This window comes from Morus notabilis, unplaced genomic scaffold (genome assembly GCF_000414095.1).
Source record: "Morus notabilis unplaced genomic scaffold, ASM41409v2 Scaffold1242, whole genome shotgun sequence".
NCBI classification, from domain to species: Eukaryota; Viridiplantae; Streptophyta; class Magnoliopsida; order Rosales; family Moraceae; genus Morus; species Morus notabilis.
In genome coordinates, this window is record NW_010358947.1 from 253,687 (window position 1) to 265,938 (window position 12,252).

Genomic DNA, 12,252 nt, shown 5'->3' on the forward strand with positions numbered 1-12,252 from the left:
GATTCCGCAACGAAATTACGGATTTACCGTTGAGATTTTGTGGAAGTCGTCTTCAGATGGTACAGCTGTGGCGATTAAAGGGCCGGAGTATTCTTAGGTGGGCCTTTGCTACAAGATTTGTCCAAGTTTTAACTTATTCTTTGAGAAATTGTCCTACAATTATGGCCAGGAGACAATTTCATTATATTTTCTTTTCAAAGAACAAAAAAAAAGTTATTTGCATTTAACACCCCTGAACTTGTCATATTGTCTATTGAAGTTTTATTTTAGAAATTAACCCTCTAAATTTATCAAATTGTTGTAAGGCGGCTCAAATTAATAATACGATTTAAATTAGTGACGGAAAGAAAGGGTTAAGCGCCAAATTGAAAATTCAGGAGAGAGTGCCAAAACGTGTCGTGTGGTGTACAATAATTTTTCCATCATTAGTTTAACCAACGTCATTAATTTGGACTAAATAGCAACTGTTCGACAAGTTTTGAGGGTTAGTTGGTTTAGGTGACAAAAACATAAAAGATGCACAAAAAGTTCAGTGGTGCACTTCTGAATGTCCCTCCATCAAATAGTAAAAGTTGGAATAATAATGAGAAAACTAGGTAAAATAGATTAGCATACCAAGATATGAATCATATGAAAATTGCTTTGCATAAACTGATATTAAGCAATAAGCATCAAAACCAGATTATTTGAAAACTGAGAAGTCTTATCATACAAAGCTCTGTAAGCTGACAGATTATTCGGCTCAATAAATGTCACTTACAAGTTTACAACTTACAAGAATTGGGAACTTGCACTGAAATTGTATTCTTATAAGGGGGAGGGGAGGGGGGAAACAAGGCTTCTAGTGTATGACTAACGTAGCAGATGAGTGCCAACCCGCTATCGTAGCAAAACTTTGTATCCAAGGTACACCTGTGTGCTATGTCATGAGGAGGAAATCTAGAAGAAGAAAAAAAAGGTAATCTACTGTCAACTGTGCAGTTGATCATCCTAAATGAGGGTTAAAAACTTGGCATATTCTTGTCAGCAAATTCGTTGCATTTGTTGCTTCCCTACAGCATCGACGAACCATGACTTCCAAGCTTCCATGTAATGAGTAAACAGGTCACATAGAGCTGCGAAATCACCAACAAAAAGCCGTCTCTACAATTTAGTACCTAAGATTGTAAAAGATAAGCTCCATATAAACTCTTAGCACGAAAACCAGTCACAAGGTCACTAACCAGCAAAGCAGAGTTTAATCTCGGGCAATTTTTAAAAATACCCTTTGAAATTGAGCTCCCTTTTATTTCTACCCATTGTCCTTATATTTCTATCTTTTAGACTAGAACTAGTTAAGGGATAGAGTTTTTTAAAAGGAATACTTTTAGTAAGTCAAGTACTTAAAAAGGTAGAACCTGTAATTTTCTCTTTAATTAATCTCTATACATGGTGTATTCAAGCAGCTCCCTGTCGCATTTTAAGGATAGAAACGCCACAAGCTGATAATTTCGGAGCTGCTGGATAAGCGAGATCAGAGAAACTGCAACTTCTATAAGCGATATGATAGTAGAGCAATAAACGGTTGAATTGTATTTAGGGGAGTAATTTTTTAAGATGTTGGATTTACGAGAGAAGAATAGGAATTCATATTTCAGGAAAAGAAATACAGGGAAGGAAATTCCCCATTGAAAGGAAAGGGGAATGTCAAGGTTGGAGGTGTTTTGAATTCCATTTAGTGTTGTATCTACTGCAAAAACTCATCAAATACTTTGTAATCCACGTATATGTCGCTAAAGTTAATCGATCATGTTGTAATAGATGAAGTTCTGATTACATATATGTATTTATTATGTATGGCCACAAGCCAGACTTCCTTGATTCATGCATTACAGTTCAAAGTTTACCTTGGTTGCGATACTGAGGACGATAAGTAGAAGCCAAATTTTCCAAGTCTTGAATCTGTCTTGCTCTTTTATTTGCAGCATCTTCTACCTTAGACACACTAATAGGAGCAAAAGGACCAAATTCAATTGCCTTTGGGAGGTGTTTTGTGTGTTGCTTCATTTCTTCACCATCACTGTTGGGTTCCAGTTCGATCAACCCATCATGCGTTTGCCAACTTCTTTCCTGACTCGACTTGCAATCCACTTCAGTAACTTCTCTCTTTCTCTTGAAACAGTAGTTTGTGATATCAGTTCCGAATCCACTCATTTTGGGCTCATTCACATCTGAAGCAGCATCAACTTTGTTATTGGCCTTTCCTCGCCAACACAACCACCTATATGCTGGTTTCCCACTGTCGGGATGACGGATCTGTAAAACATCGAGAATTAAAGGAGGGGTGAGAAGAAAAAATTAGAATAAAAAAGTTATGACTGCTGAAGCCTACTTCCATGTGCTAAGGTGTTAATGGGAATATCTTTTACCTTCTCAATCAAACCCATTGAAGATAAAACGTTTGCAATATCATACAGTCGCCTAACCTTTGCTGCAAAATATCGCACGTAGAAAGTATTAGTTATAGGTTTGATTCTTATTTCTTGCTGTTAATTCTTCAAAACAACACTCATGGAAGGTGCATTACTTCGTAGAGCTGTCGCATCATCTGCATCACCTGGCAATGCCTTTGCAGCATTTTCAAGCAAGATCGAGTCCACCTGAAAGGCCAATTGTGGGTATCAGCAGGCTACAAGAAAAAGTGATGAACTGATTTGTAATTGTAATAGCACCATAAATCAACTTACATCCGAACAAAGAAAAAGCTTGATGAAGTTCTGAGTGAGAAGCGCTAGAGATTTGTCTCTTTTGTTTTCTGTGGCAACAAGTAAAAACGCGAAGTAAGATCGAATAGGAATTTTAGAATTCTATGCACGAATATGGACTCTGCAAAAGTGAATCCAACCAGTACTTATTTTCCTTTTCGGGCTTGAAAGAGGGATCAAGTGCATAAAGTTGATAACACAATTTAGAGTTGACAGTGATCTTATCCAAGTAAATCAATTCACAATATCAAACAAAAGAACATGGATGGAGATGGAGATTACTGTTTTTGGACGACCCAGAAGAATAGTCGTCTCCTGTTGTGTTCAGACCCAAAAGCCCTTTATATTCGTTGTCATTTGAAACCTAATCATAATTAAAAAAAAATGGAAAAGTTATTCACTAAAATGAGAATTTAGTTGCTTCAGTTTCTATTAGTACTTGTTCATTTCTTTCCCGGTTTCAATGAATGAAAATCAAAATTCTTCAACAAGATATCTATATTGAATACTTCATATGTATCATTTCAAAGTAAAATAAAAGGAAACATGACATAGTTTCAATGTAACATACTCTAGTAGTAATGCTGCAAATAGTAGCATTGAAATTTTCTCTCAAACCTTCTTCCTGTAAAAGCAGAATAGAAAATGTGTCTCGGCTTCAAATCCAAAATAAATTCAAAATTAAAAATAAATAAAATAATAACACCACATTTACCTTCAGCTGCTCCAGAACCCAAGGGATTTCCTCTAAACCCTTCCATGTATACTGGTTTTTAGCTTTTCTTGCTACAACCTAGAGATTCAAAGACCAAACAACTCAGGAAAATTTTAAAATTATAGAAGAACCACGGAAAAATAACTAAACTTTGAGAAAATTAAAATCCTTAAAAAAAAAAGAAACAAACAAACAAAATAAAATCGAAAACTTACACCAACAGTTTCCAATATATTGACAACGTCATACATGCGGCGCCGCTCAACTCCTGCAAATCAAAGTGAGTTTTTATTTAAGTCAATCAAGAAAAAAAAAAAGAACTCGAATCTTGAGCTACGGTTTCGTCAATGAGAATCATTTCAGAGTATACCAAAAATGCTTATCTGAATTAAATAAACTAGATAAAAAGAAAAAAGCTTTGAAAGTAAATGATAAACATTGGATCAAGACCTAATTTGGAAGCAGCATCATCAAGTCCGATCGTTCTCACATCTTCTCGATTGTACAACCTCAAAAAACTGTTTTTACGAAAAAATAAATTAATTAATTAAAGAAAAACAAGTAGCTTGAACAAATCAAACTGAGATATGAAAAGGAGCAAAGAAAAAAGTGGAAAAGAAAGTACTTTGAACATAAGACTCCAAGCGATTTCTCTTTGCGACAATAAGCGCTATCTCTGGAATCAATTTCACGAGAAACCGATGAAGACATTCTTCGAAAAAGCTTCGTCAAAAGACCAAATTGGTTCTTCTTTTTCTTCAGAGAATAGCGAGAGACGAAGCACAGGTCGTTGAAATCGGCGGAGGAAGAAGAAGATTCTTTGGCGGGTTCACGAATTTCAAGGGAAACAAGAGGCAAAAAAGTTGCGTTTGGATCTGGTTTGTATTTTCTTTTATTGGTCGGAATCTGATTTTAACCTCATAGTCAGTCACGGAGTTTATAGGAGAAATATATTACAAGTGCGCGGGAATTCAAATTGAGATCTGGAAGCGCGGTTAGGTTTAAATTACTTATAGCGCCTTCTGTGCCCACTCGTGCCGCGGTTGGTGGGAGGGCAATTTTGGTAATTCGCATGCCTCATGCCGGCCCATAACGTCCATGCCTAGCAAGAAAACAACAATATTTTATAAATTATACGAGAATTATATGGTAGAATATAAAAAAAATTAAGGAAACGTTTAGTTTATAGATTAGAATTATAATATTAAAATTATTTTTTATTTACATGTATTTTTTGTGAAAAAAATACTATAATGAACTATGAATCATAATTCGAATCGGGATACGAATCCCCCAACCAAACAACCCTTAAGATATCTTGTTCGCATGTCAAATTTGTTAAGTCATGATACCTTGCAACAAAATTCTCTATTATTTTGGTAGGATATGAAAAGATACCTTATTCGTGAGATACAATGATAAACCATAAAGTTTTGTAAATTTTGTTAACTTATCATACCTTACAACAGAATTCTTTATTATCTACTCAATAAATTAGCGGTACATAGTAGGTGATTCTAAATTCATTAGGTTAAAATATTCATCATAATGTTATCGGGCCCACTGTTTTCATGCACTCTGATTGTTGGTCGCACCATTTTAATTTCATTAATATATATATATATATATGTTGGAAACTAATCAAATGATAAGGACGTGCCGTTTCAAGTTCAAAAGCATGCGCTTGTTGCCATTCATTTTGCTTGCCCTCTTTCTAGATTATCACTTGGTCATCGTAGGAACAAGAAGCAATTTGTCGGGAACCAGAGTTGTTGCCAACGCCAATAGTCTTATGCCGTTGCCAATTTTTTTCCATAATAATCCATAGTTATGGTGTGGGCGGTGTCTTGGTGACCCACGGAGTTAGAATTTACTAGTAGAAAGTTAATTTTTTTAATCAAAATTATACTAATGTTTATGGGTTTAATAAAATTTAATATTTTATTTAAAAAAATCTAAACGGTTAGCCAAATAAAATATAAAAAACTGTTAATTTAAGTAACTTAAGTCTAATTTATATACATATCTATTGTATTCAAATTAAAACTAGTATGTTAAAAAAAAAAAAAAAACTAGAGGGGCCATGGCCCCCGCCCCTATCTCCACCATTGGTGACCCGTTTGGATCTTATGTGGAGACATTGTTTCTGATTCTTTTAATCCCTTCTTATTGGTTCTTTGATCTTTACTCCAAAATTAAAACATAAATTACAAGCGAGAACATAATTGTATCAATCCATGCTTCTTGTTCCTACGATGGCCAAGTGACAATCACCGATTTGAGTTTAGAATTTGAGTTTTTCTACAGTAAAAAACTCTCAGAAACAGTTACATATAACTTTTTTACTACAGTAAAAAGTTCTCATATAAAGTCGCAGTTTAACTTGAATTAAAAACTTAAATCAGCGAACTAAACATGGCCTAAATAAATGAATCAAACGTATAGACCGAGCCGATTAGACTATTGGGGCATAAGTCTTCCACCTAATGCCACTCGACTCTTTTTGTGGGGCCGGGTTAAGTTGGGTTATATAATTAGGCTTCAATCTAACACGTTTTCCACGACCCAAATAGATAAATCCTCAAATTATTTAAGACTTGTTCATTTGTATTTGTTGAGTTAAAGGTAGCTTGAGTTCCGATCTTGATTTGAGTTAAGGTGTATTTAAATATGATTTGAGTTGGGACTCTAATTTGAGTTTGTGTTTGGGTGTACGCATTTTGAGTTGTAGTTTGAATTGATAATCTATTTGAGTTTGTGTTTAGGTGAGTCAAAACTTGAATTTGTATTTAGATAGTATTTTAATAAAAACTCAATGACAATCAGAAATTTTAATAGGGTATATGGATGGGATTTTATTTGTCTCTTTGTTGTGAACGCATAGAAAAAAAATCATCTAAATCAAAATTAAAACGAAAAAGTTATAGCGTTTTTAAGAATAGAAAAAATATTGTTTATTAACTTGAATTTGAGTTTAGAAATTTGAGTTGAAGGGGGAATTTGAACTCATATTTTATCCCAAAACTCAAATTCAAACTTAAATTTTACAAAATAACATGAACTTGAATAAAGTTTTAACTTGAGTTTTTTTTTTTTTTTTTTTAGTTTGGGTGTAAATAAATAAGCCTTTAATATCTACTACATATGTAATGAAAATGGGAGAAATGCTAGATCTGTACATCTTCTCTATCTATCTATATTCTATACATAAAAGAGTCAAACTACTAATTTTTTTCTCACTTCCATATAGGACTAGCAATTCGTGTTTGTGTGTCGTGTTTGGGCTGACACGATTATAGTAAACATGACATGATTAATAAACGTGTCAGAAACTCAAATACGAAATGCTAATAACACGATTAACACCACACGACACGTGATTATGATTATTAAATGAGCTGTGATGGGTCGACACGAAAAAAACACGTTTATGACCCAACTAACAAAAATAGCATAATTTTATATTGTATTTAAAACTAATATTAATTGACTACTTAATATCACTTATAGTTAAAATCTGGTGAGCATATAAGAAGAAAAACATAAATCCTCTAATTCTCCATAATAGCCAACACACATAAAAATATCTAAATATCAAACACACACACATATATATAATACTACTAGATTATCATGTATATATATATATATATATGTTTCAAAACATGATCAATTACCAAACATCTAAAGAAGTTTGAAAACATAACCAAATACATATAAATAAGTTTGAAAACATAACCAAACATTTAAATGTTTAAGTTATTTGAGGTTGAATGCCTAACTACGCTCTAAAACTAGTTTCAAGTTGCTTTAATCTATTTATGGATGTCTTTTTATAAATGTCATAAGGTTGAATGTCTTTTTAAATTTTTTATTTTTATATATGAGTTATAAATAGGCGGGCCGTACCGTGTCGTGTTAGTCCGTTAACGACCCGTATAACAAAACGGGTTAAGCATGTTAAACGGGCTTGCACGAATCCAGCCAATTTATTTTCATGTTATTCGTGTTAGTCCGTTAACGACACAATTAATAATCGTACTGTCTAAACTCATTTATCTCATATTATTTTCGTATCATTTCATCGTGCATGTTTGAAATTACCAACCCTACTTCCGCATGCTCCCACATGTCAGCTCCTTTTTTTTTGTTCTTCCCTCTTTTTTCTTTTGTGTTTTTTTGACTTTTCTTTTATACACTTTCCTATTTTTTCCAGCTTTTATTAATTTTAATTACTTGAGAATCTATTTGAATTTGTGTTTAGGTGGGTTAAATTTTGAATTTGTATTTAGATGGTATTTTAATAAAAACTCAATGATGATGAGAAATTTTAATAGGGTATATGGGTGGGATTTTATTTGTCTCTTTGTTGTGAACGCATAGAAAAAAAATAATCTAAATCAGAATTAAAACGAAAAAGTTATAGCGTTTTTAAGAATAGAAAAAATATATTGTTTATTAACTTGAATTTGAGTTTAGAAATTTGAGTTAAGGGGGAATTTGAACTCAGATTTTAGCCCAAAACTCAAATTCAAACTTAAATTTTACAAAAGAGCATGAACTTAAATAAAGTTTTAACTTGAGTTTTTTTTTTTTTTTAGTTTGGGTGTAAATAAATAAGCCTTTAATATCTACTGCATATGCAATGAAAATGGGAGAAATGCTAGATCTGTACATCTTCTCTATCTATTTATATTCTACACATAAAAGAGTCAAACTACTACTTTTTTTCTCACTTCCATATAGGACTAGCAATTCGTGTTTGTGTGTCGTGTTCAGGCTGACACGATTATAGTAAACACGACATGATTAATAAATGTGTCAGAAACCTAAACACGAAACGCTAACAACACGATTAACACCATACGACACGTGATTATGATTATTAAACGAGCCGTGACGGGTCGACACGAAAAAAGCACATTTATGACCCAACTAACAAAAATAACAGAATTTTATATTGTACTTAAAACTCATATTAATTGACTACTTAATATCACTTATAGTTAAAATATGACGAGCATATAAGAAGAAAAATATAAATCCTCTAATTCTCCATAATAGCCAACGCACATAAAAATATCCAAATATCAAACACACACACATATATATAATACTACTAGATTATCATATATATATATATATGTTTCAAGACATGACCAATTACCAAACATCTAAAGAAGTTTGAAAACATAACCAAGTACATATAAATAAGTTTGAAAACATAACCAAACATTTAAATGTTTAAGTTATTTGAGGTTGAATGCCTAACTACGCTCTAAAACTAGTTTCAAGTTGCTTTAATCTATTTATGGATGTCTTTTTATAAATGTCATAAGGTTGAATGTCTTTTTAAATTTTTTATTTTTGTATATGAGTTATAAATAGGCGGGCCGTACCGTGTCGTGTTGGTTCGTTAACGACCCGTATAACAAAACGGGTTAAGCATGTTAAATGGGCTTGCACGAATCCAGCCAATTTATTTTCATGTTATTCGTGTTAGTCTGTTTACGACACAATTAATAATCGTACTGTCTAAACTCATTTATCTCGTATTATTTTCGTATCATTTCATCGTGCATGTTTGAAATTACCAACCCTACTTCTGCATGCTCCCACATGTCAGCTCCTTTTTTTTTGTTCTTCCCTCTTTTTTCTTTTGTGTTTTTTTGACTTTCCTTTTATACACTTTCCTATTTTTTCTAGCTTTTATTAATTTTAATTACTTGAGAATCTATTTGAGTTTGTGTTTAGGTGGGTTAAAATTTGAATTTGTATTTTGGATGGTATTTTAATAAAAACTCAATGATGATGAGAAATTTTAATAGGGTATATGGGTGAGATTTTATTTGTCTCTTTGTTGTGAACGCATAGAAAAAAAATCATCTAAATCAGAATTAAAACGAAAAAGTTATAGCGTTTTTAAGAATAGAAAAAATATATTGTTTATTAACTTGAATTTGAGTTTAGAAATTTGAGTTGAAGGAGGAATTTGAACTCAAATTTTAGCCCAAAACTCAAATTCAAACTTAAATTTAACAAAAGAGCATGAACTTAAATAAAGTTTTAACTTGAGTTTTTTTTTTTAGTTTGGGTGTAAATAAATAAGCCTTTAATATCTACTGCATATGCAATGAAAATGGGAGAAATGCTAGATCTGTACATCTTCTCTATCTATTTATATTCTATACATAAAAGAGTCAAACTACTACTTTTTTTTCTCACTTCCATATAGGACTAGCAATTCGTGTTTGTGTGTCGTGTTCGGGCCGACACGATTATAATAAACACGACATGATTAATAAACGTGTCAGAAACTTAAACACGAAACGCTAACAACACGATTAACACCATACGACACGTGATTATGATTATTAAACGAGCCGTGACGGGTCGACACGAAAAAAACACATTTATGACCCAACTAACAAAAATAGCAGAATTTTATATTGTACTTAAAACTCATATTAATTGACTACTTAATATCACTTATAGTTAAAATATGACGAGCATATAAGAAGAAAAATATAAATCCTCTAATTCTCCATAATAGCCAACGCACATAAAAATATCCAAATATCAAACACACACACATATATATAATACTACTAGATTATCATATATATATATATATGTGTGTTTCAAGACATGACCAATTACCAAACATCTAAAGAAGTTTGAAAACATAACCAAGTACATATAAATAAGTTTGAAAACATAACCAAACATTTAAATGTTTAAGTTATTTGAGGTTGAATGCCTAACTACGCTTTAAAATTAGTTTGAAGTTGCTTTAATATATTTATGGATGTCTTTTTATAAATGTCATAAGGTTGAATGTCTTTTTAAATTTTTTATTTTTGTATATGAGTTATAAATAGGCGGGCCGTACGGTGTCGTGTTGATCTGTTAACGGCCCGTATAACTAAACGGGTTAAACATGTTAAACGGGCTGGCACGAATTCAGTCCATTTATTTTCATGTTATTCGTGTTAATCTGTTAACAACACAATTAATAATCATACAATCTAAATTTATTTATCTCATATTATTTTCGTATTATTTTATCACGCGTGTTTGAAATTACCAGCCTTACTGTCACATGCTCCCACATGTCAGCTCCTTTTTTTTTTGGTTCTTCCCTCTTTTTTCTTTTGTGTTTTTTTGACTTTCTTTTTATCCACTTTCCTATTTTCCCAGCTTTTATTAAATTTAATTAGTTTTTCTAATTCTTTTTTCCTTTTCTCTATTTATTTTTTTCCCTTCCTTTTACACTTTTTTTCCCCTTTTACACTTTTTTCCCCTTTTTGCCAAGAACTTTCCTATAGTTTAGTTACATAATATGTTTATTTGTGATATTTTTTTTCTCTTACTTTGCTCCGACTAAAATAATTTAATTATTATAATTTTTTAATTTAATTTAATTTGTTTGATCTAATCTAATTTAATCTAACATACATTACAAAAAAACTAAAGACTTCGATTATTTACTTCTAAGTGCGCTTCCCGCAGTTAACATGTTACAATTTTCCATTTTTTAATTATTTTAATATTTTTTTGTTTTTAATTAAAATAATTCTCTTATGACCATACTTACGTTTTTTTTAATTCAAAAACTGTTACATGACTTTATTATTATTTTTTTTTTTCCATTTTTCAACTTATCCTCTTGCTATCTTTTCCTTAAAAAAAAAATCTTTTAACTATTTTATTTTTTATTTTTTCTCCTAACATTTTTTAACAATTTATCTTATAATATTTTTATTTAAAATACTTTATTTTTCTTACTTTTTATTTATTAAAATAATTCATTTTAAATGTATTCTTATTATTTTTTTAGTCGAAAACTCTTATATAGCTTTAATGTTTTTGAGAGTTTTTAAGGCATCGTTCACTTCGCGAATTCAAGTCTTTAATTCGAACTGAGATGTGACATTTTCTGATAGCTTTTCACTGTAGTAAAAAAAGTTAGATGTGACATTTTCTGAGAGTTTTTTACAGTAAAAACCTAAAACTGAAAACTCGAATCGGTAAAATGAACGAGACATAAATAATTTTTTTTCTTATTTTAATTAATAGATTTACCTTTTAAAGATATCATGTGTTTTGATATAAGATCAAACATACACTTATATTTCCTACGTTGCACGTAGCTTAAAGAGTGTATATTTTTTTTTGAGTAATTGTACGGATAGTCTCCAAATTTTTTAAAACGTGATAATTTAATCTTAGAGTCCGTTTAGTATCTAGATTCGTTTTCTGATTCAAATTATGGTTCGTAGTTCTCTATAATATTTTCTCTCATAAAAATTACACGTAAATTAAAAATAATTCTAATCACATGATTTGAATCCATGAACCAAACGTCACATTAATATTTTTTTAATGAAACAAACGTCAAATTCTTTAAAAGGGTGTCCTGTAGTCTTTGCCGTTAATTTCCGTCTAAAATATAATGGCACAGTGCATTTTTTGCTCACGTGAACCCTTCTTTTGGCTGGAAAGACAAAAATACCCTTGTAGCTGTTACATTATTCTCTCTCCAAATACCCAGAAGCCTCATTGATTTTTGTCTCGCAAAGAACCTCATTGATGTTCTTGACGGCGTAGAGCACTCCCTAGCCGCCTTGGTGGCCGCCGACGGCGCGGCGGCGATGGAGCACCGGACGGAAGGGGATCGGCGGCGAGGGTTGAGAGGAGAAGGGACGGAGGTTGCAGAGAGTTATAGTTTGGGCGAAGCTTTCGACGAAAGGAAGGAGCTTTGGAGGAGAGTGGTCGTGGAGGATTGGGAAG

At 31.9% G+C, this 12,252-nt stretch overlaps 1 protein-coding gene across 1 annotated transcript; it reads right to left on the minus strand.

The window, feature by feature from the left end:
- Positions 1-1,875: 1,875 nt before the first annotated feature.
- LOC21393799 (E2F transcription factor-like E2FF) lies at positions 1,876-4,170 on the minus strand. The gene is made up of 10 exons (XM_024162725.1): positions 4,085-4,170; positions 3,910-3,977; positions 3,675-3,727; positions 3,460-3,537; positions 3,316-3,369; positions 3,027-3,108; positions 2,727-2,794; positions 2,567-2,639; positions 2,409-2,470; positions 1,876-2,295 (listed from the first exon to the last, which is right to left on the minus strand). The coding sequence occupies exons 1-10, from the start codon at positions 4,168-4,170 to the stop codon at positions 1,876-1,878; spliced, it is 1,044 nt and encodes a 347-aa protein (XP_024018493.1).
- Positions 4,171-12,252: the final 8,082 nt, after the last annotated feature.